Source organism: Ciconia boyciana, chromosome 1, assembly GCF_034638445.1.
Source record: "Ciconia boyciana chromosome 1, ASM3463844v1, whole genome shotgun sequence".
NCBI lineage: Eukaryota > Metazoa > Chordata > Aves > Ciconiiformes > Ciconiidae > Ciconia > Ciconia boyciana.
In genome coordinates, this window is record NC_132934.1 from 64,113,545 (window position 1) to 64,140,154 (window position 26,610).

Genomic DNA, 26,610 nt, shown 5'->3' on the forward strand with positions numbered 1-26,610 from the left:
TAAATATATAATATTGACTACCAGTACCAGCCTGAATTATAGGAAACATTAATTTTAGTATACATTTCATCTCTTGCTGTGCTAATGACAGCTTTGAGTAGTTTGATGAATCTTAGAGCGAAGTTTTGAAAATTTCCTGAAAAATGATCAGAAAGCTTGATGAAATAATAATTGTTCATGAAATACACATGTAATGCAGTTTGTCTGGTTTGATTTAGACCAAAACTGTGCCCAAAAACTCTTGAGTAAGAGTCAGATTTGTTGCTAAGGTAAGCAGCTATGTCACTACTGAAGTCTTTTTTTTTCTTTTTTTTTCTTTTTTTTTTTTTTTCATTGAAGATGCTTTTTTCCCCAAGGGGAAAACAAGATCTGTGGACTTTTTTCTCTGCATTGGGAGACTGCAACATGTGAAAAACACTTGTGTGAAATTTTGTTGGAGTTTCTAACTCCTATTCCTGTGCAGTGCAGGTCATGAAGGAGGAATATATTCCTCAGATGTAATTATTTTCTTTAACATTTAAGGTTAAAATGTACATTAAAAGGCATCATAAAAAGTTGTTGTATGAGGTACACCTGCATTACTGCTTGTAATTAGGCAATTCACTTATTGTAATCTTGAGTCCTTACTTTTCCACAGGCAGAGCTTTGGGCCAGGTTTTATTCAATCTGCAGAATTAATGCACCCAGACCAGCAGCCACCTGAGGTTCAGTATTCCTCCAGAGGGATATACTCAGAGGAAATGCCATCAGTGGCACGGCCACGACCAGTTGGAAGCACTGCAGGTACACTTCACTTGAGTTGAATATGCACTAAAATAACTGATCCTTTTCCATATATACTCTTACACTGAGGTCACCATTAAGATGTCATTCTCCTTCAGCTGCTACACTTGAAATGTGGTCCTTGTCTTCACTGCCAAAAACAAGTGATCACAAACTGAGGTTAACTTTACATCCATAGGACCTTGCAGAAAAAGGCAGTGCTTTGCCACCTTTTTAGTATCTTACAAGCATTGGTTATCACACAGCGTATTTTCAAAAAAACCCATTCTCTAAGAATGGAAAACTACTTAATTGTTTTAGAGCATACAGTGTATGCTAACTTTCCACTGCCGACTATAGCTTTTGTGCTAAATGAGCTAACTGATGCATCCCAAATCAGCCTGCTAAATAACCTATTTTTTAAAACACTTTTCTGCATCTTTATTTCTCATTTCTCTTCCTAGAAGTGTATGCATAAAAGCAGGATCTTTTAGCTTCTGATGATACTGTCTATTGCTGCTGTCCCATATGAAATCATCTTCCCTGATTTGGTTGTGAGATAAGTTCTGTAGTATTCATCAGTGCCACCATGAATAAGATTCTAACATCACATGCCAATTAAGCAGCAAACACTGATTCTGAGAATAAAATATTCTATTCTTATGCAAATGCCACAGTTAATTTTCTCCCAGATAAATATTTTCTTCCTGGGGAGTTGAAAAAGACTGGAAATACAATCATATACTCATGTCAGAGTCCTAGTTTTGATAGCTGCTATCCTCTCCCTGTAAATGTTAAATGAATGAGAATGACAGGGATGTAGTGACTGTCACAGTTTAATGATGATTATTTTATTGTCTGATTCACACTATTCTCTAAATGTTTATGTATATTCTGTTTTAAAGTTTGGAAGCAATTCAGATGATTAGTTCCTGTCCTTCAGCATAATTATGTGCAAATATCAAACTTCTCAAATATTGGGTTTTTTCGAGAGGAAAATATGAAAGTGACCTAACTGTCCATCATGTAAATCACACTGTTGTTTTTGTCTTTTCCTTCCCTTTTTGTACACACACACACACACACACACACAGAGTTTTCCCTTATGTATCTGTGGGTTTATTAACTGTGTTTCATTTCTAATGATTAATAAAATATAATAATAATAATTTTTTTTTCCCCTGTGGGAGGAAATTCAGGAAAAAGGAAAGCTGGCATGTTGTTACATGTCTCTTGCAATTAATGGTGGTGGCTATCCTTGCATGTGTTTGAAAGCAGCGGGAGGGAAGGGAAAGGAGAAAGTTAGCTCTCAGGCTGAAAGGAGATACAGTGTGTTCTGACCTTCTCGTTAGTCAATGACAGCATCATTTAATATTTAACCACAAAGCAAAGCTGAAAGAACCATACTCTTATATAGTCATGTATTTTGTTCTTCTGAGAGATGGAATAGAAAGCAGTCTGGAGAGTTAGGGTCTTGCCAGTGTGATGCAAATAAGGTGTACCACAGGAGCAAATGTCTTCTCTTTGCTGCTAAGTAATTACGATAAAGCATTGCCAGGGCTTTCAGTAAATGCTGTTTGGAAAGGGCTGGCATATTTTTGGAGTGAAGTGTAGTCCATGTCTGAGATGCGTGTATCTCAACCTCTTCTTTCAGTGCAGTGGCAATGAAAAGCATCACACTCAAATGAACTGCACAAAATGCACATAATTTTTCCTTCTTTATTCTACACTGACAGCCTTCTTTCTGCTGATTTTTTTATTAATTGCACAGAAACAAGAGCTCCACTTTCTTCTTGTCTCCTGCTTCCAACAAAGTTTTATGTTGTCATTTGTCTGCCCTACAAACTTGACTGTGTATAAAGATGAAAAAACAATATTTGCTTTTAAGGTTCTCAGATACAGCACCTCACTCAGGTGGGAATTGCTAGCAGGATCGGAGGTCAACAAGTGGAGATCCCCTCAGGCAGAGCAGGGCATGGCCAGCCGGGGGGGCCAGGGTGGCCCCAGTACCGTGGAGAGGATGAATATGCTAGGCGAGATGCAGTGAGTACTGTGTTACACATTTGCATAGTTTCCAAAGTAGTGATACGTTCGGGTATTTTTTTTCCTGCATTACTGTTTGGAACTTTTTCCCCCTGGAATACTTTCAGTTGCTTCTCTGACATTCTTTGCTTTGCTCTTCGAACCCTCGTTAGCTCTTCTAACTTTTGCTTGCTGTTCTTTCACCTTTGCTTCTCTCTAACTGCTTTCTTTCACTTTACCCTAACCTTTTTTTTTTTCCTCACTTGAGGCCTTCACCCATTAACTGCAGTTCACCCAGTTCTGCTTCTGAGCTCCAGCAGAGGTGGATACTGCTTTCCATTTTCTTCTCCGAAATATGCCTCTGTATTTTGAGATCATTGTAAGTAGAAAACATTGAATTAAATTGTTCCAGACTACCGTCCTACTTTGTATTGGTATAGTTCTTTTGTCTTCTGTATCAGTGCGCAACAGCAGGAGTCAGGGCAACAGAATAAGGTACATACTTGCACATGACAATAGAGGTGTTTCTAAACAAGTTACTTTCCTAGCCTCAGTCAGCAGGATGTTGTAATGTGTTTGTTTACCAGTGTTGCCTAGGCAGCCATCATGATTTCATGTTCTTGGCAGTGGTGCTTCTAGAGGTTGACGTTTCTGATTCAACCAGATGTGTGAGGTTGAAGATAGTATATGGCCTTTCCAGGAAAGATACAGTTGCCTGCTACCAGTCCATGTTTGTTGTGCTTGCATCCTGAAGCAGACTGACCTGTGACAGCTTTATTTAGTACTCTTAAGAGCGACAACTTTATGCTCCTTTTTTTGCTCCTTTGCTTAAACTATCATTTTTCTGGTTTCTTCCTTGAGGGAGGAAGGATCTCCTTTTGCATACTTAGGGCAGCGTGTGTTCACACTACTTGAAGTTGCTTTGCAGTATTGCATGATCTCAAAATGGCTTTACACAAAGAAAATGCAACAGGATGGGCCTCATCTTCAGATTTTGGTGAAACTGAGCTGCCACCACTCCAACTGAACTTGAGAGGAGCAGCATAAAGCTTTTGAGAACTGGGCACACTAGAGACAAACTCTACTGATACTATTCAAAAACTTTAACTGTCAAAGCCGAAAGATGTATTTGCCTAATTTAACTTGCTATCCATGCTTGGAACTGTGGTATTTGAGTGCAAGAACATCATAATTTCACTTTACATTTAGAAGAGCACTTGCATGAGAGATCTTAGTGTCTCTCCTGTTCCATTTTCAGAGGCATCTCTAGGTTACTATTCATTGCCCCTTCTTATCATTTGTCTTTCTTTTCTGAAAATGACTTTTCTTTTCTAGATCTGTGAGCCTTTCCCTTCTGTCCCCCAAGTGCATGTTCAGCCACTACTTTCTTAATATTTTATTACTTCAATTGCTAACATACTACTGAAAATTCAGTTACAGACCCATTATCTGAGATGCTATGCAAACAGTTGGTTTTCACATCAGTTACCTGCACAACTTTCAAAGATTCATGGCCCAATACAATATGATTTGGTTGCAGTTTGCACCTCCAGTCACCATTTCAGATGGGTACATGTCACCTCAGTCCAGGTTGACGTTCTTTTAATTAATCAGAGTTTTAACACTTCCTCGGCTTTGACAGAACTTTTTGCTCGCCGGTTGCTGCAGTTCATATGTTACTGCAATGTGATTTTTTTCAATTTGTGGGTTTTTTGGTTTTTTTTGTTTTTTTGTTTTTTTTAAAAAAAGGCAAAAGGAGGAGATCATGGACTAAAACTATCTGAGTATGGTGTCATTTAGTTGTAGGAGAGCTCACCTAGTGCCTGCACTTTCCTTTTCTGATGAGGAATTCTTTCTTGTTTTGCAAAGGATTATTACCATTAAAAAAAAAAAAAAAAAAAAACAACAAAAAAACCCCCACATTATTAGATGAGCCCTAGTCTTGTAGTTTTCTGTAGTTAATTGCCTTCAGAGTCTGGATTCTTTCACTAGGACAGATCTCTGAATTTGTCTTGCCTCCTTTTGGAAGGAGGATTTACTTAATGACAGTCATGTTCCTTATGGTGCAGTATTCAGTTGATCCTTTGCAAACAGTCTTACTGTTCCCTCATTCTGAGCAAGTTTCTAAAATTAAGCTCTGCATTTAGGAAGATTAGATCTAGAGTGCTCTTCTCACCTGCAGACTTGGGAGGGATCAGCATTTGTGTTCCTGCAATGGCCCTTTTCCTCACAGTATCCTCACCTATTATTCCTGTAGTCAACACCTGATTTTCTGCTGGAATATGACCTCTCAACTTCTATCTCCTGACCCAAAGCCACTGTGCAGGTTACCATCAATTCACCTTAATTCTCCATCTAAAAGGCCTAGGCAACCAGGATAATTACAGCATTTCCTTAGCTGACACAAAATACAATACTGAGCAAGTGGTCATTTGAGCAGCAGAACAAATGAAGCCTGGTTTCTTACCGATGTGTGTAGTGTCTTGCATATCTCTACCTCCCTACCACCAGCTGGCATCACCTCCTATCCATCTACAATCCCCTGTAGCTCTCCACTGTTCTCCCAGGTCTTCTCCAGGTTTCCAATGTTTACCCCAAGCCACCCTTATCCTTTTACCCTATTTTTATACGCCAGCTGCCCACTGTAGTGTCGCTAAACCATCTCACCATACTTCGAGTTGTCTCTCGTGTCCCCTAGGTATCTGTCCCCTGTGAGATACATGCTGGCTGACAGGTCCAGCTGAGCACAACCTAATCTGGCCTTTCTGCCACTCAGAAGCAGATTCAATGATGGCACAAATCAGGTTATGTCTAATTAGCTACCCATTTTTGTGAATTTTATATATTTGTTCATACATATACATATGTGTGTGTGTGTATATTTATACATCCAGTTCAGTTGAAAATGGCCACAGAGTTCAACAGTTATTAAACAGAGACTAACAAATTCACAATGTGATCTCATAAATCTTTACTCCTTAAGAAAGAAGATTCAGTAAAGATATTTTTGTCAATTATTTTGTACTGCTGTTAATTATAGAGAAGTTTCTATATAAAAGTATATAATTTATAGATACTATATAAAACTATATATTGTTACATATAAAATATTATATAATATATTGTGTATTTCTGTTAATAAAGACATTTAAAAGTAAAAAAAAAAAAAAAAACAGCAAAAATTCTTCCAACCTTTTTACTCTCCTTTTTTTCCTGTTGTAGTTTAGTATAGGTTAGGTTTCTAAACCAATCTGGTTTTGAAAGTTCTCAGACCTGTTTAATTCTGATACTATATATGAGATCACAGAAATACACACTTTTGGGTTTTTGAGAAAACTTTGATAGCCTTAATGTTAAAAAACAGCCACAGCGGTCATCAGATGTTCTTCCTAATTTCCCTTAAGAAACCATTCTTAGGGTGCTAATTCAGTGCAATATGAGATAGGAGCTGAATCACGTAATGCATTTTAATGTGAAAGTAACCTGAATATAATTTAGGTTGCTGTTAAGACTCGTGTCAAGGAATGTTTGCTTTTAATGTTTCTTTGTCATCTCTTTTCTATAAACCCACAGAGTACTTGTCAGGTTTGCTAACTCTAGACTGCACATATGAATTAGTTTCAGGTTTCACTCCTGAACGAGTAATTCTGAACAATCAAGAGACCCATTCATTCCTTTCTAATACTAAAATCACCTCCCTTTTGTAAGAAGTAAGACAGGATGTTACTTGGAAAACCTTCTTTACCTATCATTCTTCTCTTAAAGCCTCTTTTCCTCTTAATCTCTCTCTCCAAATTAACTGTGTAAATGATCAGTGCTGTACATGAGCTGTGCAAGAGAGTCAGAATCTATTATTAGTTCTACTTTATACAAAATGGCTTAGATTTTATTCATTTATGTTATGAGAGATATTAAGGAACATACTCTTGTGCATTTTCGTGTTCCTTGCACACTTCTGCCAGTCACTCTAGGTCCTTCCCAGGCTCTGCTTTGTAATCCCTTCATTCCCCGCCCCCTCATCCCCAAATCCTCTTCTAGCTGACCTTGCTGTCCTTTCTTCCCTCATCAGATTGCTCTCTCTGCTACTACTTAAGGCTTATCCACAGAGGAAGATAGCGCTCACTAAATCGTGATAACTGTGATCTGAACTTGCTGCAGCTAGCTGCTGCTCATCCCCGGCGCAGACCCTTTGAAAGGGGATCACGCTGCTTTGCTCCCAGTTGCGCGTTCAGCAGGGTGTGTTCAAGTCCTTTGTGCCCAGTGTTTTCTTCTGGCTGTCTCTCAGCCTTCAGCAATATGAGGCAAGAGGAAACGCTTGCTTTAGGGATGTCAGCTGGAATTTGGATTTTCAAAACATACCTCGTTTGTGTCCATACTGGGAGTCAGTGCAGTCGCCTAGTATACTGTAAATTCATGCTTTGTTTTAGAGTAAACAGATTTTTTTTCCAGATAAGCTCATAAAGCCCATAAACTCAGGCTTCTGTTTTGTTTCTCTCTTGTTTTGTTAGAAAATACATGTTACTGAACAAATGCAGAATTAACCCCTTTCTACCCTGGAAACAATGATTGTCCCTAAACTGGGACAGTGTTTCTCAGATATGTAAAACAGCTGTTGAGTATAGAAAAATCTAATCTTTCCAATTTGAATAATTTTCTCCTGCTGCTTCTTCTGTTGACCGTGTTTTCCTGGGCACTGGTCAGTCACAGGATCCTCACAAGTGTACAGTCTGAACAGGCAAGCCAGGCAGAGAAGGGGAAGGTTAAAGTAGTAGTATCTCTATAGATAGTATGGAGAAATGACAGCTGGGAAGAGAGTGATTTGCCTGTTGTCTTTTAGGAAGTTGATGGAAAGGCAAGGAAAGAGAAGCTAATTTTGTTGACTTCCAGTTCTGTGGTTTTTCTTCCCACCTCCTTCCACTTCAGTTTCTAAACATACCATAGATTAGAAAGGGGGTCAGACTTTTTAATGGATGCTCAAAGATATTTTGAAAATCCCTGAACTTGAGGCATTCCAGCAATTTTGTGTACAGTTTTTGTTTTGTGCTTCATAAGAGGAATCACTCATTCATAAAACAGAAGAACAGTGGCAGCAGATAGAAGCATCTCCATGCTGCTTTCCCTCTGTTCTTTGCCTTTTTGCTTTCTTGTCTTTTCTGGGATTATCATGCTTGTTCAGAAGGTACAATAATGCTTTCTACCTTTTTCCAGACGCATATGCATGGACACCAAGAATATTCCTCCTCACCAGTATTCCAGATGCCGAGGACTTCAGCCAGGCAGCCTTCGGCACCCCCTGCTCAGCTTCCACACAACAGCCTTCAGGGCCAGGGCCTTTGCTACACCACCAGTTCCACTGAGGACCTCCAGCCAGGTCATTCTTCAGCCTCTCTTATCAAAGCAATTAGAGAAGAACTTCTACGACTTTCTCAGAAACAGACAACAGTGCAGAACTTCGATAGTTGATTTAGCATTCCCTTGCAAATCTGCCAGGTATCCGCTTCCTATGGAAGCAAAGACTTAGAGGAAATCAGCAATGTTGTTCTCTCAAAAGAATGAACTTTCACAGCTCTCTTGACAACACTCTGGAAAAAATGAAAAAGGCAGCAAAATGAGGATAGTAAGGAGAGATGGGGGACAAACAGGGAAAACCATCAGTGTCATCACAAGTAATATTAATTAATCTGCTAATACTACGGTGCTCCTCTTCTCTCCCTACCCTCATTCAGCCTAACAAATAAATAAAACCTGAGGTCAAGAAATCAACACTCCAGCAACAAAAAAATCACAGGAACAAACTCTAAGTATGATAGACTCCTTTTTCTAAGGAAGTAGGCGAAGGTTTGAATAAACTGAGACGACATTTTGCAAGAGCTTACAAGTATTCTGATCTCTCCAGTGCTTATGGGGAACTTGTTTGTGTTGCTGTTCTGCAGGATTACAAACTATCAGCTCAAGAGTGTTGAAGATGTGATCCCACATAAGAATCACTTTGGTCGTCAGGAACAATGGGACTACTTAGAATAAAAGTCTTTGTGAGCTACTTGTAACAAACTGGCACAATAATTGTTTTAGCTCTGTGCTTCCGAATGGAGCTACCCTCTGCACTCTTCCTTGTTTTCCTTCTGGTGCTGAAGCTTCAAGTGTTCCTTCATCCTCAATGTTTGCAAAGTGAAACATTGGCCTTGTATAACTAAGAAAATATCTGTAGACTCATTCAGGCTGGAAAAACAAAGCAAAGCATCCAAACAGAAAGGGCTTGGTATTTATTTTGTTTAAAAATTCTTGAAAACTAGGAGAGGAATACTCATCCACAGTTGAATTTGGGGAAATGTGTATGTATATCTTTAAAAAATATATTTACATACTATATGCTCGTGCAAGACCAGCGATAAAATATTGCCACTCTGTAGTTTGCTTTGTGGACAGAAACCAATCCAGTCTGACTGGTACAGGGTCACCAGCATTACATTATAAATTGATGTCCTAAATCATTGCTTATGTTTGGATCTGAATAATTTTAGTGAAAGTCAGTGACAGTTTAGAGCATTAACATAGGCTTAGATTTGCGGTTTTGAGACAGTTTCTATATTTATACTTGTTTCCACTGTCCCTTTGGACAAAGGGTAAGCATTATCCCCATGGTAAGAATGGTACGTGCCATGGAACTGTTTGTCGCTGTTTTTTCCAGAGTTAATTTAATATTAGCTACGAATTTACTAATACTTGGCCATTGCATAACTGTAACTGACATAATACATACAGAAATTTTACTTAAGTCATTATTTGTTGGAGTGTTTTTATTTTCAGATCAGACTGAACTAAAGCTAACAAACTGGCACAGAGATAGAGGGTAGGCTCAGTGTTTGTGAGGAGGCGTGGGAGCCTTGCCCTAGAAAAATGAAAAGCAAAACTATTTGGTGCTACAGTGTGGGTATTTCAGACACTAGCAGATGGTAGTCTTAAAAGGTCTAAGGAACAGTAGTCCGCCAAAGAGATCATTGGGCAGTTGATCAGGGAAGGGCTGCATTTGCCTCACTTACAGGGGTAGAAATGGCATTGGTAAAATACAGGTATATAACACTGGTATGGTATGGTGGTCTTTGGCTGCCAAATCTGTTCCTGGTTCCAGTGCACAGTTCAATAACTGTGACAGGACTAACTCAGACTGAAATGAAAACAGGTAGGAGGACACCATGGAAGAACCCTATGTACATTGTTCATGAAGTATGTACATAATATCCATTGCCAAAGCCAAACCTAGGAAGCAACTGGCTGCTCACTGATGTGGAAAAAAAGATGGTATGTTTCCCATCTTTATTAGGAAGCTCAGTTATTTTTCTGTTTACCCATGGTCATCAAAAGGCTGTATGAAATTGTTTTGAGGGACTTACTGTAGCAAAGCAGTCTAAATTAATTTCCAGTTCCCTGGCCAATACTTAAAGCTCTCATGGGCACTGGTTGAGGTTTGAATGGAGTCAGAACACCAGCGTAGTTGTGAACAGCAGTACCAACAGGTTATTACGCTTTGAATTTTTTAAGCTTTTTTTGTGATAATCGCTTCTAGGATTAAAAAAAAAAAAACAAACAAACCACGTTTGTTTTCTGCCAAGTTTGTAAACATGAATGTTGCCAGTACTTTTGCAAAATGTCAGGTTTTGCAGAATGAAGAGTGTATCAGGCAATGTTCATTTGGTCTTTTTGACAATGCTGAAGACTGACTGTTCCTAAGTGTTCCCACTGAAACCATCTCTTTCATAGCCCACATCTTTCTCCAGCTTTAATTCTATAGTGAGGTCAGAGGCCAGTGCTTATAATATTAGACATTACTGTGTCTTCATTTCAAGAAAATGTGGGCTTCTAGAAAGTAAGTTCATTGTCTGGCTGCTGGTCCCAGCTATTTAAGAAGGAGTATGAAATAAGAGCTTTGAAAGTTAGAGGTACTTAGGCCATTTCTCATTCATTTTTGCTAGTGATGGTGATGCTATTATGATATTCCATCTTTTTATGTTTGGAAGAATATCCTTTTTCTTTTTAGTCCCAAATCTTATGAAGAACATGTACAAGACAAATATGTACTGCTAAATAAAAGAGGCTTTCTGATGCAAAAATCCCTCTTTAAAACCTTACAAATTCATGGGGAAGGACAGTAAAATATAAGAAGTCGGAAAGCTGTGTTTGGAAGTTATGTTCTCAAACTGGCTGGAGATCTGATCCACAGTTCACAAAAAATGGTACGGCATGGTCTGTATCTTCATACAGTAAGAAAAGTAACACATAAGGCACCAGTTCCAAGCATGGTCTTAACAAGGGAGACCCATACTTTACTTTCTGCAGCTACAGGAAAAGCTGCGTTTTTCATGTGCTACAAAAGGACTCTGGAATGCATGTGCCAAAATGTGTGTTTCCACTTGGGAATTCAGGGAAAAAAATGTGTAAGCTTCTGCATCCCCATGTGCTTGAGCTCTTTTGCCAATTTTTTTTATTGCCCTATTAAAAGGGGCTGGACCCCAAACCTTTTTTTCTGAAACTCAAAGTATCCAGAATTTAAGTATCTGTTAATGAATCTACCAGTTTCTGAAAACACTGATCCGATGAGAAGTTGGTACAGGCACAGAAAGCTGTTACCAACAGTTACATCCATTTCCATGACTAAACCATCTGGTTCATGGAATCCTCAGGCTCTTCTCTTTCTTCACAATTTTCCTTGACATTTGTGTTTAGTCTGTGTTTAGCTTGGCATGTAGAAGAACTTGGCGAGATGCGAGCTGTGTAATTTAGCTTGGTTGGTTTGCTTTTCCTTTCCATGGCCAAAATGTTGACCTCTAGCCTGCTTCTTGATTATCTTTGGAGCTAAGTGAAATTTTACAATTACTTTTCGTACACTCAGTTTGAACAGCGGGGCACACTTCAGTACTATAAAATATTCTCTACCAGGATGTAACACATGGTCCTGTAGGTGACTGGGGGCACGTGACTCAGGAAAGAAAACCTCGCTTTTAGGAGGAGTGAATTGCATCGGTGCTGGACTCATAATGTTAAGTATGCGCACTTTGGCGCAGTAAGTGGAATTTCACTGACCCTTTGTGATGTACTGTACTTGCAATGCTTTGGAACAGGCTTCACAGATAGTGGCTGGAGAGCAGCAGCATGACACAAGGTCTACATATCGCCTCTGCACCCAAAGGAGTGGTTGGTGAGATGTTGGCTACCCCAGTATCATGCACCTTCATGCATGATATACACACATAAATACATAAATAGATTGATCCCCCAAAAGTTCATGTTCCTACCAAGTGCTGAAGCTAGTGCCTTTAAATCAGATCACTGACAGCAGGGTTATAGCGTTCTCTTAGAAAGAGGCTGTTTAAAGGGGTCATAACTTCCCAAGAACAAAACAGCTGACTGTTGTGTGTTAACTCATGGCTTGAAAACACATTAGATGGATTACACAAGGAAGCTAGTATGTATTTGAGCCCAGGTGAAGTCACCAGTTGCGTGATGTGGATGGCAGTAGGCAGTAGAACTCATTTTTTAACTCTTGCCCTCACTAAATTCTCCCCTTCTCCAGCTTTAATAATTTTTCAGCTCAAGGAAGAAATGGGCACTTCCTATTCCATGCCTCATCTCACAGTTCTTTGTTAACAGGTGCCAGTCCTTGAAAAAACCATTTCTTGGCCAAGAGCTTTGAAGTGGCAGGATGAAGAACATTTGTGACTTTGAGGTGGGAACATGTTGTGGGCCACATTTTTGCAGCAGCGAATAAATAAATGGATTTTTAAAAAATAACACCTGTTTAGTGTTTTCTGAATATGGGCATAAAGCTGAAAATGGATGAAAAGAAAAAGGATGATATCTGATTGTCAGAAGGCAAAGGACAGCAACCAGGTCTCCAGGACCACCTGTGACTGCTCTAAAAAGCGAGAGAGAAAATCGTGGGGACTCCCCCTGCCCGCACTCAAGCTGATTCCGTAACACAACCCCTCCTCTCTGCAGTCCTTCGCCACTCGCAGTGCTGGTCTGTACGAGTGAGGAACATCTCTCATCAGTGAGACTCCCCAAAGCATTTCGCCAAGGCTGTAGAGTTTCTCCAGGACTGTTTAGATGTGCCTAGAGAAAAGTAGGAGCTTTAAAGTGCTTAAATGTGGAAATAAAAATCCAGTACCCTTTTGTGGTGGACATCTTTTCCCTCTTCCTGTTACATTTTATTTTTAAAAGGGGGGGAAGCCCTGGGGATGTATTCTACTGTCACCAGTCTGCTGTCATGTATGTATTCCAATATCTCTAGGTCCTAAGTACTGAGGAAGCAGAAATTGGGAATGAAAGTTTTTGGCAATGCCGATGAAGATTCACTGTAGTTATGCAGTATTTTGGTGTAAGTGCACTTGAGTGCTTGAAAAGTCTGGTATCTCTCTTATAGTGAGTGTCCCTTGAAATGCAGCTTATGTCAGAAGGAGGACTGTAAAAATTTTTTCTGTATCTCTTGACACTTAATTCAATGAGGGCAGAACAAGCTCAGCTTGTGACAGCTCGTACCAGTAGGATTGGTAGTTCAGATCCAAATGTTGGTCTGCATATTGTCCCCTGGTCGCATCTGCATGACTTCCACTGAAAACCAGTTAGACACGTATGCTTTGGAAGGAGAATTTATCCTACAGATTCTTTAGTACAGTTTGGGATGCACTTGGCAAGATGTGTCTAGCTTTGACGTACAAGTCCCAGGGTGAGTTTGCTCACCCTGAGAGTAAGAAACTTGAGAAGCAAAAATCCTGTGGAGTTGCACTGCCTTTTTAAAGAGACTTTTCTGGAGTAGAGCTGCAGTCCTGTGAATCCCACTGAAGACTGATAGATGAAAAAAAAGTTAACATTAGCACTAGAAAAATACACCTTTTTTTTGCACTTCATAGTTTGTAGAGCTGGAATGTTTTTTCTTTATTTCATGTTACTTTTTCTTGATACTCTTTACAGTTAAAGTATGTGTTTTCCTTTGTACTGGCCACTCCTGTTTAGTTTTGAGTAGTTCTTACTCCATAAGTGGAAGCTTATGTTTAGGCTGTTACATCTTGCCTTAAACAGAATAAAATGTTGGCACATTTGAACAAATGCTCTGGAGATTCTTTTGAAATGAATGCTAAACCTCCGTGCATCCCTGGCATGGTGGTTTTCAGGTTCACTTACAGTAATCCTCTTATTGCCACATGTAGAGCAGGCGCAGTGAAATGAGAATTAAGAGAGTAGAAAAGAGACTGAAAGATGAAAATTGCTATTTTGCATTTCCAATTATATTCTAATGTACACACTTCTTAAGAGCTCTGTCATGTTCCCATGAAAACATCTCTAGGATTTCTGTCCCAGAGCTTCTTGAAAGTTGGTTTTCTCATCCAGGCTGTTTGAACGTTTTAGTGCTGTGCATGATTTAAAAGCAGTAGCTGGATATTGTTTGTGTTTCAGGAAAAACTTCTTCATATTCAAGGAAACTTCTTCATATTCAAGGAAAATTAATGCAGTGTTATGTTTGGCAATGTGCTGTGCTCTTTTGTTCCTGAAATGCAGATCTGAAAGAAACTTGTCTAAAGAAATAGGATTTAAAAAAACCTGCAGTAATAAAATGTCAGGAAGCTTTTATCCTTGGACTTAAGGAAACAGGAGAAAGAATTGTGGATTAGCCACTATCGGTAGTACTTTAACATAGTTGCCAAACACGAAGTTGTTCAAATTTGATGCAATATAGGTGATCTGGGCATCCACAAGCTCATGAACCAATTACTGGATTTGTTAGTCCATGCAATCCTGGATAAAATGGTTTCAGGTAAGTCACCCTGCATTTTGCATGGAACACTTCCTGTCAAGTATTTCCATGGATGAGTTTGATCCTTATGATCGTTTCTGTCTTCGGGCTTGATGATGGCAGCTTTAAACAAGAACACTTCAAAAATTCAAGATTAAAGGTGAGGAATCTCCCATTTGTAGATGTGCAGTCAAGTATTTACATGATTGCTACATCCTCCTGTACTTCACTGCCATGTGGAAGAAAATTTGCTAGGATGCTGGGAACCACATTCTTGCTTTTGCAGACTAGAACCGCAAAGAAGTTAAGAGAACAACACTGGTGTCAATGAGCATTATTTAGTCCTCTTTATTTAAGGATGAACTAATGCCTCTTACCTAACATTATCACACATCTGTACTAGACGTTAGCATAGCTCAGCTAAAGCACGGTGATTTCTTCATATAGTGGAGCCCAGAGGGTTGCCACATTAGAACTGAATGTTGTTGGGCTGATCTGGTTTAAATATACAGTATGGTGAAATACCATGAGGGGGAAACAGACTAGCAGAGATTGCAGATCTCTTCCTTCTCTTCCCCCATTTAGACAAAGCAGACAGAGCTGTAGAGGACCTGCAGAAGTACTGTAACTTGCTCCATGAAAGTCACACTGAAAAATTAATTTGGCTGCATGTTTAATCATGTGATCTGAAAACTACAAGCTAGGAAAGGACTCACCAACCACAGCTCTGTATGTTGGTACCACTTGTTTTGTCTTTACGATTAGATAAATCAAAGAGATTGGAAAAACCGCTGACAGAAGGGGTATTAATAAAAAGAACTTAGTGAAGAGAAATCATCAGAAAAGAGGCAGAGCTTACAGAAATATCATCAGTTGAGGGTCAATTTGATTTCCAGTTCCCCTTTGGAAAGGGAAGAGAAGGAAAGAACAAGACAGGTCTTTTGGGTTGTTGCAACCAACGTTGGGCACAGCTACGGGCAGGGAATGAAGGGAAGAAACCTGGTGTATTGAGTAAATAGTGAATAATAAACATAAAGCTGAAATGAGTAAATAGTTTGGAAGATACAGCCACCAAAGAGCACAGAGGCAGCAGAAAAATTAACTAGGACTCTGGGATTAGAGAAATGTCTTCTATATGCTTGTGTTAAAAAATAAAGCCACTCACGAAATAGTTGAAGGGTGACACAGTGTGTTTAAGTTGGTGCACAAACTCTCAGTAGTGAATACGTGAAGTTTATGGAAAATAAGATCAATGGGAGAGAGAAGGGTGGGGGGAAACCAGAGTGATTGTAACCGCAAGGGAAAAGTTGAAAAAGTCACAGAAAGGTATTACTGCATGAAACTATCTACAGTCCTCAAAGGATTAATTTCAAAACGCTGGGGGGAAGAGCTGCTGCAAGAGAGTTGAGTGCTGTATCGGAAGGGTGCTGTGTGTCACCTGTGAGCTGGGCAGAGGAGGGGAAGGGAAGGGGGGAGTGCTGTATGCAGCGTGCTTTTACCTTCTTCCCCAAATACCTGCTGCTGGGAGACAGAGCTGGACCAGACAGGCCTTTGATCCCACCTTGCTGTTGCTACAGCGCGCGAAAGGTCTGTATGGCCTGGGGCATCTTCGTCTAAATTAGGTTATAAATTGCCCCAGGCTCTTCTGGTTCCCTCAAGTGGCAAACCAAACTTGGGGGGGGAGACACACACCTTTAGAGAGACAGAGAAATGGAGGGATTTGGGACTGACACAAAGGGAGCAGCGTTAATTCACGCTGTCCCCAAAATATGCGTCTGGCAGGTTTACAGATAGACAATGTGACTACCACACATAGTGGCAGAGGGAGAAAACGAAAACCTTTACAATTAGTTTAGTTCCTTAGCTCTTCGCACGAAGGGCACCGTGACAAGCCGGCTGTGGGTTTTGGAACAGAGCTTTGTTTGCTGGTCAGTGAGACTGGATACTTTTCCCCTGTGCGTGCAGAGAGGCTTTCTTTTTGGAGGGAGAAGCCAATTCTGCGGGAGTTTTATGTCAGCAAGACATAGGGGCCCATAAACTATTATTTCTGATAGGCAAGCAAAATGGTTAACTGAATGTGTCTCTAGACTTCATACCGTCAAATTGGACAGGAAAAGTCTGCATGTCTCTTAGAGCTGTATTTTTTTCCAAGCTGTTTGCAGACATGGGAGACGATACTGCATTGTTTACCCTGTGTTTGCTTCTGGAAGGTTATTATGAAATAGGAGTTGGAAATAAACTCTTTGAAAAGTGCATGTTTGATTCTGGGAGAGGAACCTGAAGTGAGGTTTGAATTCCACAACAGATGCTGGTTACCGTAAAATAAGTGGGGTCTGGAGTGTAAGGATGAGAGAGGGTGGTTGCTTCCCAAGAATGCCTATATTTCATTCTTTGGCTATAATTAATTACAATAATTTTCTGAAATCCTAGTTTTTGTAATGGCTTTATCAAAATTCTTACAAAGTCCCAGCACAGAGCACCTTTTCTTATGAATTTAACCTCTGTCTTTTCTCTGTGTGTTTCATGCAAGTAGGAAGCTCTGGTGCTTGCCAGTTTTCATCCCTCCAGTGATTTTGCAGAGTGTAATCATTGTAAAGTGCAATTGCTTAATATGTAGCTCATTCACTAAAACCCCAAGGACAGAGGCAGTGAGTAATATGAGTCATTACCAGAGCAATGGTATCTAAAAGATGAAGAGTCATGCATCAAGTACCAATCCATTTAGTCTTGAATTAAGAATTTAAAAAATCACTAGTCAAATGTGATTGATATTATCTCCAAGCAAATTAAGCAGTTACCCTGGAATGCTGTGCTGCTACTAATGTTTTTTGGTACTTAGAAGTGCTGATCAGTTACATATTCCCTACTGCTCTGCTTGTCTATCGAGACACTTGTAGACCAGCAGCTTTCCCAGGTGCCATCTGCGTCTCTCTTTCCTTTCCAGGCACTACGTACTTTAATGCTTGAAATTCAGAAACTTTGTCCATAAAATATGAAGAAGTGTTCTGGCTTGATCAGCAATGTTAGGGTTCAAACGTGTGTTTTTTAGTCGTGCTTACTTTTATTCAGCCATCCAGGTTTCAACCATTTTTTCCTTTTCTTTCTACTAAATCATATGAGTTGGAGTAGATTTCTTCTCCATCTCATTCCAGCGAGGAACTTTTTGGCCCAAGGACATAGAATTTGACTGGACAATGTACTATAAACGACTGGAGCATTAACATTTCCATCATCGTTCTGAGCAGGTAGTTTGCAGCTTAATAGGCGATATGAGCTATCAACTTATTTTTTACATGCTTTGAGATGCACAAGAGCCTAAACCGGCTCAGTGCTACAGCATGACATTGTATGTAGCAGTCTGAAGGGGCACCAAGGTTTAACACAGCTGAAGTGATTTATGTACACTGATAAACTGGGAGTTATGTTTTGCTTCCAAGGCTTCCTCTGGGAACAAAAGTGACAGGCTTCCTGAATTACAATGAAAGAACCCCCAAAGAACAAAATAAGGCATGTGCTGGATGTATGTGTAGCTCCCTTGAAGTCAACAGGAGTTGGGTAATGTTGCACTAGTTGGGGGATGTACTATTAGAGGTATTACAATGTCAGTGATATTATTAGGAACATGAGATAATACACAATAAATGACTACACCAGTCTATGATATTGCTCGTGGAGCACATTTGGAAGGCATTGTACTATACAGTCACCTTTAATTTGTGCATCAAAACCAGACCACAGCCTTCTACTGTGACATGATTGGTGTTAAAATAGGGGTTATAACTGACAAGCTGTACTACTGTGTGCTCCCTAGCGAAAAATATTCCAGGAAATGTAGCAGCAGACCACAGATAATCTTTAGATTATATTTACTGTAAATTAAGTATGTATAATCTATTTCTGCATACTAATTTTTTGTCTTTATATCAGTTTCTCGAGTCTTTTGGATGCAGCTCTTAAATTCTGCACTTTCTGTAACTATTGACAAGCCTCTGAAACACTGACGGTGCTGTTAGAGCTTTTCTCCTCCTTTTGCACAGTGCGTTGCTTTGTGTTGTGCTTGTGATTACCCACCATGCCTAGAATGAGTACAACACATGGCGTGTACTTCAGAGAGTCTCTTTAAAATAATATTTTATTGGTTTGTACTATAATGCATAGGAACAGGTAAGATGTTTTAGTTGGTAGCCTTTGTGCTTTCGGGATACTGCCACTTTGTTTAGGGATCCCAGAACACACTGGGAGTAGTAGTATGTTCATGACATTCATTACAGGACTACATTTTTCTAAGTGACCCAATCCACTTCATAGGAGGTCAAATGACTTGAAAAGAAGAGGCTATAGATCAAACCTGGCAATGTCAGATGTCAAAGCAGGTGATGCAGTAAGGAAACAAAACTGTTATATTAGCTCAGAGGTTTATGGGTCACTGGTCTAGAAAAAGTATACATTTCACAGCAGAAATGATGTGTAAGGTATTCCATTTGTATACCTGATTTTGTTGAGACTTGGGTGTCACCCTTGAACATAGGTATACAAAATCCTTGGAGGCATTACATTATAGAAAAACTGTGGGTTTTGTCCTTCTTACCCTGGTTCGGTTGAGCTGGGAATCCTCAACAAAAGCTGTGAGAAGCAAAACTTGAGGTTTAAGTCTCCTACATTCCTTTAAGGTAGGTGCACACAGCAGACTATTTTGGAGAGCGTGAAAAACAAACAAGCTGTGCTTTTAAAGGCAGGCTTTAGGAAACCCCCCAGAATTGCCCAGTTATTATGAAGCTAGTTTGCGGGTGTAGTGCTGGGCTATAGGACATCTAGAGCTTGCATCATGTGCTTACAACTCTTTAGACTGGAATAGATTTACTTTCGTGACTGGCTGCATCCATGCACTCGCAGCCTTAGCCAAGGGAATGCAAAAGCTATGAAACATATCCCCTCAAAGATGAAAACCAGTGCCATATCCAGCAGGCACTTCTGTGTTCCCAGCCACGAGAACAATCTCCATAAGACTGAGAACTGTAGGAAGAGGTCTGCAGAAGGTAGACACTAAGGCAATACGTGGAGATTTTTTCACAGTATCTATCACATTGCTTTCAGGCCAATGCACGTTTTCCACTATTAAAACTAATAAATCAGGAAAAAAATGATGTATGTAGCTAGAAGATTTTTGTCCGTCAGTGATTGCAGTGGTTATTAACTGTCAACTCACTGTTCTTTTAGTCAACACCAACAAGAAGATGTAGAGTCCTTTGTTTCTGTAAGTTTGTACATATACAAGTTTATTTCTCTTTTGTTTTTTTGTGGAAAGAAGTAGTTGGCTGGTCCAACACAGAGATTTGTCTTGTGAAAATTACTTTTGTTTTAATTGTTGTATGTCGAAATGTTGAGATTTTTTTCTTAATTGAGCAATATTTTGTGATTGTTTACTACTAGTAGTGTAGCACATGTAAAAAGAAAAAAAAAAAACAAAACAACCAAACAAAACACACACAGTAAAAAAGCCACAAAAGAATTAAGCCTTTCCCTTTCACAACTTTATTTCCCGACGCTAGTGTCTCTGCTCAGCATTTCACTCCAGAAGACTTTTTGTGTTAAGTGATACTAATGATAGGAAGGATGTCATTTCCTCAGTGTCTAACTTGTACCCATTCCTGTTGATGGTGGATAGTTGGTAAGGGACGACTGCCCATCACTCTGAAATGGCACAGCATTGTCCTGATCGAAGTGTGTAGTTGTGCCAGAACCAATCTGAAGAGCCTTAAACTGATTTGTATCTTTTCTAAGTGGAAAAGTTATGCATTGATAAGCTGAAGGGAGGCTTTAATGATATTTAGTAGATACAAATGTCCAATAGAGCTTTCTTTGATTTAAGAGTAACTTTTTGTGTTTCATTTCAGTTGGTCTCTAGCAGGTTTGCTAATCCTGTGTGTGTCTAGATGGGTTTAACACTGATTTATTATTTTAATAATAGACAGAAATCAAACTGGTGCAACTGCCCCAAACCAGACAGTTTGACTGCAGTGCGGCAAACCCTCCTGTGCGAGTATTTCTTGTTAGAATCATGTTTCTGACAATTTGGGTTGGGTAATTCCTTGCCAATATAAGCTTTATCAATATAAACCAGTCAGAGAATCTTCCCATCAGTAAGAGTGTTTATTATCATTTTGCATAAATAGGAACAGTTTTGTGCATGAATTGGCTATGCTGGTTTAAACCTGCTTGCCACAGTTCAGCTTAGCTTAGTTACTTGGGCAGATGCAAGCTGAATAAATACAACCAGCGTTCAACCCCTACAAAACAGTTCACACATAAACAGCACTGGAAAAACTAGTTTTAATTTCAAACCAGCCCAAACAATCCTTAAGTTTCCATAACAGGGTTTTCACTGGTATCAGTTAATAGACTTTAAAATACCTCAGGTTAGTGAGTGAAAAGGACTCCGTGTAATCAATGAGTTACATCTGCTTACTGGTGTAACCTGGCCTATAGCTTAGTAATGGATCTGGTAACATTGGTCCCCCAGAAAATAGCTTTATTTGCCCACTTTCTGTTTCAAAGTCAAAGGTTATGTACTGGCTTGTCTTAAGGCAGTATGCTATAAACTGGTAACTGGTCCGTCAGCATCTCATTGCTGCTGGCGCACCCGCAGCAAGCATGAAAGGGCTCGGGGAAAAGGTTTTCTGTGCGCTGTGGGACATACATAGAGGCTTGCAGGGACTTGCCTGCTCCACACCTTGGCTGGCAGCTCTGACCTGCCGGGGAGGATGAAGCCCCAGCAGGATGCCCCACTTAGATCTGGCCTTTTTTGGCTGAAGGTATGTTCCCTTTCTTTTTTGTTTCTTAGGAAGTGCTTGAAATGCTTAGTCTGTCTGCACCTCACTGCTCCCGGGTGATGCTGCTTGCTGGCTTGCCCTGCTTCAGGCCACCAAATATTTGGGTTCGTCAGGCCGGAGTTTCATGACCTTGTCCACGCAGAGCAGGATGAGAGTCAGAAACCAGAGGCTCCAGCCGACGGCCGCTGCGATCCATCCATAATCGTCCACACCTGTTGGGCAGCACATGGCCGCTTGCGTGCAGAAGTTCATGTCTGGTGGTGAAGAAATCAAGTGAGCTGATGGGAGGCTAAGTATGTAACAGGTGTCCTTTGCTAGAAGGCAGATGAGACAGTGACTTCACTGTCTGCCCTGTGGCCTATCAGTCTGCCTTGGCATCTTTCCCATAAGCCTGGCTCTTAACCTGGGGGATGGCAATATTCAGTTTCATCTGCATGTCTTCAAGACTCAGTCATCCCTGTCTGGCCATACACCTGAGCTGCTCCTCTTACTGCTGTGCCCACCATTACGGAAATCTCTTAAAACACCTACTTAGCATCTCCTCAGTCAGTTTTAGGAATGGAGTATGGTAGAAGTAGCTAGTTAAAATTAAAAATAAGCCCGGGGTAGAGAAACCTTCATGTGAGAGAGTAAGAGGATCTCTAGCAGAGACACCTTCAGCAGGATCTCCAATAGTTTAGGTACCCAGTACCTCTGCCAGACACAGGAGCAGTGGCTGCTCTCTGCTGGGCTGTTAACTATGACTTGCGTATAACAACTGCAAACCACACCACCATTGGGGGATCCCTGTTTTACGTGTTTAAAAATGAAATAATTTTTAACGATTCCATGTGGTTTTTTTCTTGCATCGTTTGCATCTTTTTTTTGTTTAAATCAGTCCAATTTCCTAAAGTCGGTTAAGGAATATGGCATTAGTTGTTTCATTTATGCTGTTATTTAAAGGCATCTGCCATACTTTTTCTATCACAAGGGCACAGTGAAGATACCCAGCCCTGTGTCTGCATCCTGGGTGGTAATGTGGAAATATCAAAGGGAGCCTGGAGGACCATAGTGTATCAACCCCTTGGGCTGGAATAGAAGCTGAGCGTGAAACCCCAGCACCCAGGAGAGCTGAGGCAGCCAAAACCACCTTGCAGCTACATGCATTGCATGTTGACGTGCACGAAGCTTGTCAGCTGTGAAAAGTGAATGCCTCCTGAGCTTGGTGCAGGGCAGCCAGCCTCTTGCACCATTCCAGGGAAAAGGCAAGTGCCAGTGCTGCTCAGTTCTCTCATTCACGTGTGTCAGGCAGGACCATGTTCCTGTGCATTGGCCTTCAGCGCATACAGTACAGTTGTCCTGCACAGTAGAGACCAGCTCTTCCCACAACAAGAGAGACATGTTTTGTATGTGCCTAGAGAAGGGGAAGGGATGCCTGCCCCTATACCTATGTCATGCTTTGAAGTAGCATACCTCTATTGGTACACCTGCTATATTTCGGGAAGTGCAGGACTGTGGGGATATTTGACATTTGGGATAGAGGATGACTCTGGGAGGACTGGTGGGATCTCAGGCTGGCTGGGACTGGCTGTTTGGGGAAGACTTGGTAGGGTGGGGGAAAGAGGTGCTCCTGGGAGTCCACATTGTGCGTACAGGCAGTCAGTCTGGCAGGGAGCTTTAGGACACACAAATTGAATTAGCTATGAGTTAGTCTGTTCAAAGCTATGAGTCCATCTAAATGTACCTAAGATATACTGGGCATGCCAATGGAGGAGTCTTAGAAATGCATCCTAGAGTTTCACCCACAACGGAAGCCTTGACAACAGATAAATCCTTTTCCAGGACAGCCTCTCAGTCACCTGTGTAGTCTCATCAACTGGCTTTATCATGATAGTAACGATTTATGAAGACTTACTAAGACATGGTGCTTCGTACTCAGTTGTGAGCATGGAGCTCGTTGAAACATTGGAGACGTCTTCAGCTGCTGCCAGAAGGAAAGCACAGGAGAAAAGGCAAGTTGGATTAGAAAAGCAATACTGGGCATCAAGCATGAAAATCTGAAAGCCATTGGCCTTGCGGAGGTCTGTAGGATGGAAACAACTTGGAGAAAATAAGTTCCTGCTGCATCAGCATATGCTTTCACACCCCACCACTGTCAACACGGGCTTAGAGAGACCTGCTGTAGCACCAGCCGTAAGGAGCAGTTGGATCACTGTGCCTCTACCTGAGTACGACCCTGGTGTGAGCCATTCACTCAGAGCTCAAATTAGCCACCATCCTTTTCCAAGCTACAGGGGCAGAACGAGCAAGGACTGAAATGAGAGAAAGCATTCAGTGGCATGGGGAGATCTATGGCCAGCGAGCTGTACATCTACCTCCTTTTGCCCTTAGAAAAATCCTGGTAACTCTGGGGTACAAAGGAGTCTGGCAGAGCTGAGGGCTGAGTCCGTCAGTGCAGAGCCTCAGCAGATCCACCACAGCCTCAGCAGGAAGCTTTGGCTTTGCTGCAGTTCAGGTGCAGCTGTGTCTGAAACTCATTAATCAGCTCAGATTGGAAAATACAACATACAGAAATAAGTAAGGGAGGGAGGGGAACAGGGGCTTCAGTGATGGTTTTGCCTCTTTATCCTGAATCAGAGCACACTTGCACTCTGGAACAGCACTGTGACTGGTCTCCAGGCCTCCACATCTGTACACGGTATCACAGGCCAAAGGCTCCTTAGCCCTCCTAATACCCCCCCTTGCCTGTCAGCTTCAGCATGCACCTTGCAGCACTGCAGGATCAGATGCAAGGACAGCTGCCGGACGCCTGCGTGGGAAAAGCGCAGGCTGCTGTGGTCCCTGTGCATTAACAGCAGCCTGTCCCCTGCTGCAGAAGGAAGGGAGTCAAAGAAATATCTCCTCCTGTGCCACTACGAGTGGTACAGTTCAAGTTCAGCCAGATGAAGTATCCCGTGCTGAAATGGTCCCCTGCAGAGACACATGAAGAACAGCCTGGAGAGGCTACAGGAGTAAGGGCTCCTGTTGCATGCAGATAGAGGGGCTCCAACGTGTTGCTGGTCCACAGACCAGGCAGAGGCTATGAGAGAACTATTTCCAGTCAAACCATCACTCTGAGCTGATAGTTTGGAGTGTGATAGAGAAAATCAATTCCAGCTTGGCTTCACTCAAGACTTCAAAATAACAGCTCAGGTTTAGTTTCAGCTCAGGAGAACAAAACAGAACAAGACCTTTGACTAAACCTTTGCTTTGAGTTTGGTATTTTCCAAGTAAGAGCAAATAAACTGAGGTTGTCCTGCAGATGTCCCCCTTGGGGTCACCTGCTGTTGCCCAGCTTTGCATTTTGAGCTGACCGACCACCAGCAAGACCAGAGCTTTCCTTATGGCCGCTGCCACAGTGGGAGCGGGTCCCTGGGCAGCTGGCCCCAGGGAAGGGTCTGGGTACTCCCCATTCTCCTTTCTGACTCTGCTAGGACTTGCTGAATGACCTTGGCCAAGCCCATAATTTGTTTTCTGAGTTAATAAATACCTCACAGGAGCACTGGGAAGAATCATTAAAAACTCTGTATGACCTGTGGAAGAAAGTGCTGCAGAATACAGAGCATTGGTTCATGCTTACAGACTTTCCAGCGCAAAGGACAGGCTGTCAAAGCTAACCCATCTTTAAACATCTGGCAGGTCTCAACCGGTGCTGATATACAAATGCAGGCAGTAGCCTGATGGGAAAAGAGCAGCTCACAGGTCTCATTTACATTTTGTTTTTAGGCAACTTCTCCAATTAAGGGAGCACCAAAGCCAGATTTCCTGCAAAAAGCACCTAATAAGAGCTAAACCAGACTACAGTGAGCCTCTTGGGTGGCATTTCAAATGTCCCTTGCCTCAGCAAGCACGGGAAGGCCAAGTAACTGTGGTCCCCTATCTCCTTGCCATCCAGTGGAGCAGCCTGCAGCTCAGCCACATTTACAGTGGATCTGTAAATAGCTGGCAAAAGCACATCTTTTCAGAAAGATGCTGTGATCAATCACGCCAAATAATTCTCATTAGCATTAATCAATTCCAGTTCTTTACACTTTTTATATGAGATAAGGGAGTCCACCTTGTTTTTAAAGAACAAATTACTGTCAGTGGGCAATATATTTAGGTATTGAGAGGAGTGGGCGGAAAAGACAGGGTACAGAAACTGGAGCATAAGAGAAGAGAAATACCTGCTGAGCAGGAATACCAGAGCGCGGTGGCGAAGAAGAGCACAGCGACGGCTGCCCAGGGCTGGCGGGAGAAGTGCTTCATGCCGGGGGTCCAGCTCCCACCCGAGCAGCTGCACAGATCAGGTCGCTGTCGCCGGCAGCTCTGGTTCAGCAACCCCTCGATAAGCTCAGAGAGCCGCTGTGCAGGGCAGAGGGTGGAGCAAAGGAGCTTCCTGCTGCCGGGACACCTTGAACTTTCCTGCCACAACAGGGTGAAGAAGGAGAAGGGCTCTGACCAAAACAGCTCCAGCAGGAGGTGGATACCAGTGCCAAGGCAGGTGCAGGGCCCCTGAAGCTCAAGCCTGAAGGTTTCTCCCCAGGCTCTGCTGCAGCTGGAGGAAGGAAAGGCCTCCAGAGCCAGCCCTTCCCCATGGGGTCCCAGGCAGCTTCTGTCTTCTGAGTCTCCTTTTAGTCCTGCGAAGATGGTCTAATAGAGTTGGAAAGGAGCGGAGGATCAGGGTAGATAATTTGTCTACCTGTTTGGCTTTGATTTCCTGTATTTGTAGGCTTGATCCCCCCGCAAAACTGCCCAGCAGTGATGATTTTTTGGAAGGGCTTTGTGGAAGCCTAAAAAACCCCCAGTCTTTGGTCACACTGATACAGTAGCCATGGGGTTAACACAGGCTATGAGCACGTTTCCACTGAGAAATGGGATGAAACCAGTTGCTTCGTGTAGGCTAATGACAGCTATTACACAGTAACAACGGCCTTTCCTTAAGGACCTGTGTCGGGTTATGGGTTGAGATCAGTTCAAGCTTGGGGCCTCTCTGCACAGGAGAAGTTGCTGCCGTTCTCGCCCCGCGAGCCCAGCTGTGTCACTGCCTCCGTCACCCATGCGCAACGTGGTGCTGAAAGAGCATATTTTTCTCCTCTTGTAGTTACGCCACCTCCTCCATGACACAGGCAAAGCCAAGAGCTGCTCCTTCCCACCAGCACAGCTCTATCTGCAAACCGGGAGGGTGGCTGGCAAAGTTATATGGGCTGGAGG

General features: G+C 41.7%; 2 protein-coding genes across 6 annotated transcripts in view; one reads left to right on the top strand and one right to left on the bottom strand.

Moving 5' to 3' along the window:
- Positions 1-9,559, top strand: part of KIAA1549 (KIAA1549 ortholog) — a 149,862-nt gene extending 140,303 nt beyond the window's left edge. For 2 of the 5 annotated variants that reach the window (XM_072871846.1, XM_072871856.1), the window contains exons 18-20: positions 638-783; positions 2,651-2,805; positions 7,993-9,559. In XM_072871846.1, coding sequence (XP_072727947.1) covers positions 638-783; positions 2,651-2,805; positions 7,993-8,247 — 556 coding nt within the window. In that variant the 3' untranslated portion in view covers positions 8,248-9,559. The remainder of the gene's footprint in view (positions 1-637; positions 784-2,650; positions 2,806-7,992) is intronic. The other 3 variants (XM_072871866.1, XM_072871883.1, XM_072871875.1) reach the window with 2 other exon arrangements.
- Positions 9,560-21,483: 11,924 nt separating this feature from the next.
- TMEM213 (transmembrane protein 213) lies at positions 21,484-25,665 on the bottom strand. Its single transcript, XM_072849548.1, has 3 exons — positions 25,584-25,665; positions 23,294-23,362; positions 21,484-21,653 (listed from the first exon to the last, which is right to left on the bottom strand). Exons 1-3 carry the CDS (start codon positions 25,663-25,665, stop codon positions 21,484-21,486), a joined length of 321 nt encoding a protein of 106 aa, XP_072705649.1.
- Positions 25,666-26,610: the final 945 nt, after the last annotated feature.

What these genes read in the sequence shown, in the direction of transcription:
- TMEM213 (XM_072849548.1), bottom strand. Translation starts at nt 25,665, where the DNA reads ATGAAGCACTTCTCCCGCCAGCCCTGGGCAGCCGTCGCTGTGCTCTTC. An exon ending in CTGGTATTCCTGCTCAGCAG is followed by an intron (nt 23,363 to 25,583) that starts GTATTTCTCTTC and finishes TCCTTCTGGCAG; the next exon opens with CAGCTGAAGACGTCTCCAAT. An exon ending in GTACGAAGCACCATGTCTTA is followed by an intron (nt 21,654 to 23,293) that starts GTAAGTCTTCAT and finishes CTTCACCACCAG; the next exon opens with ACATGAACTTCTGCACGCAA.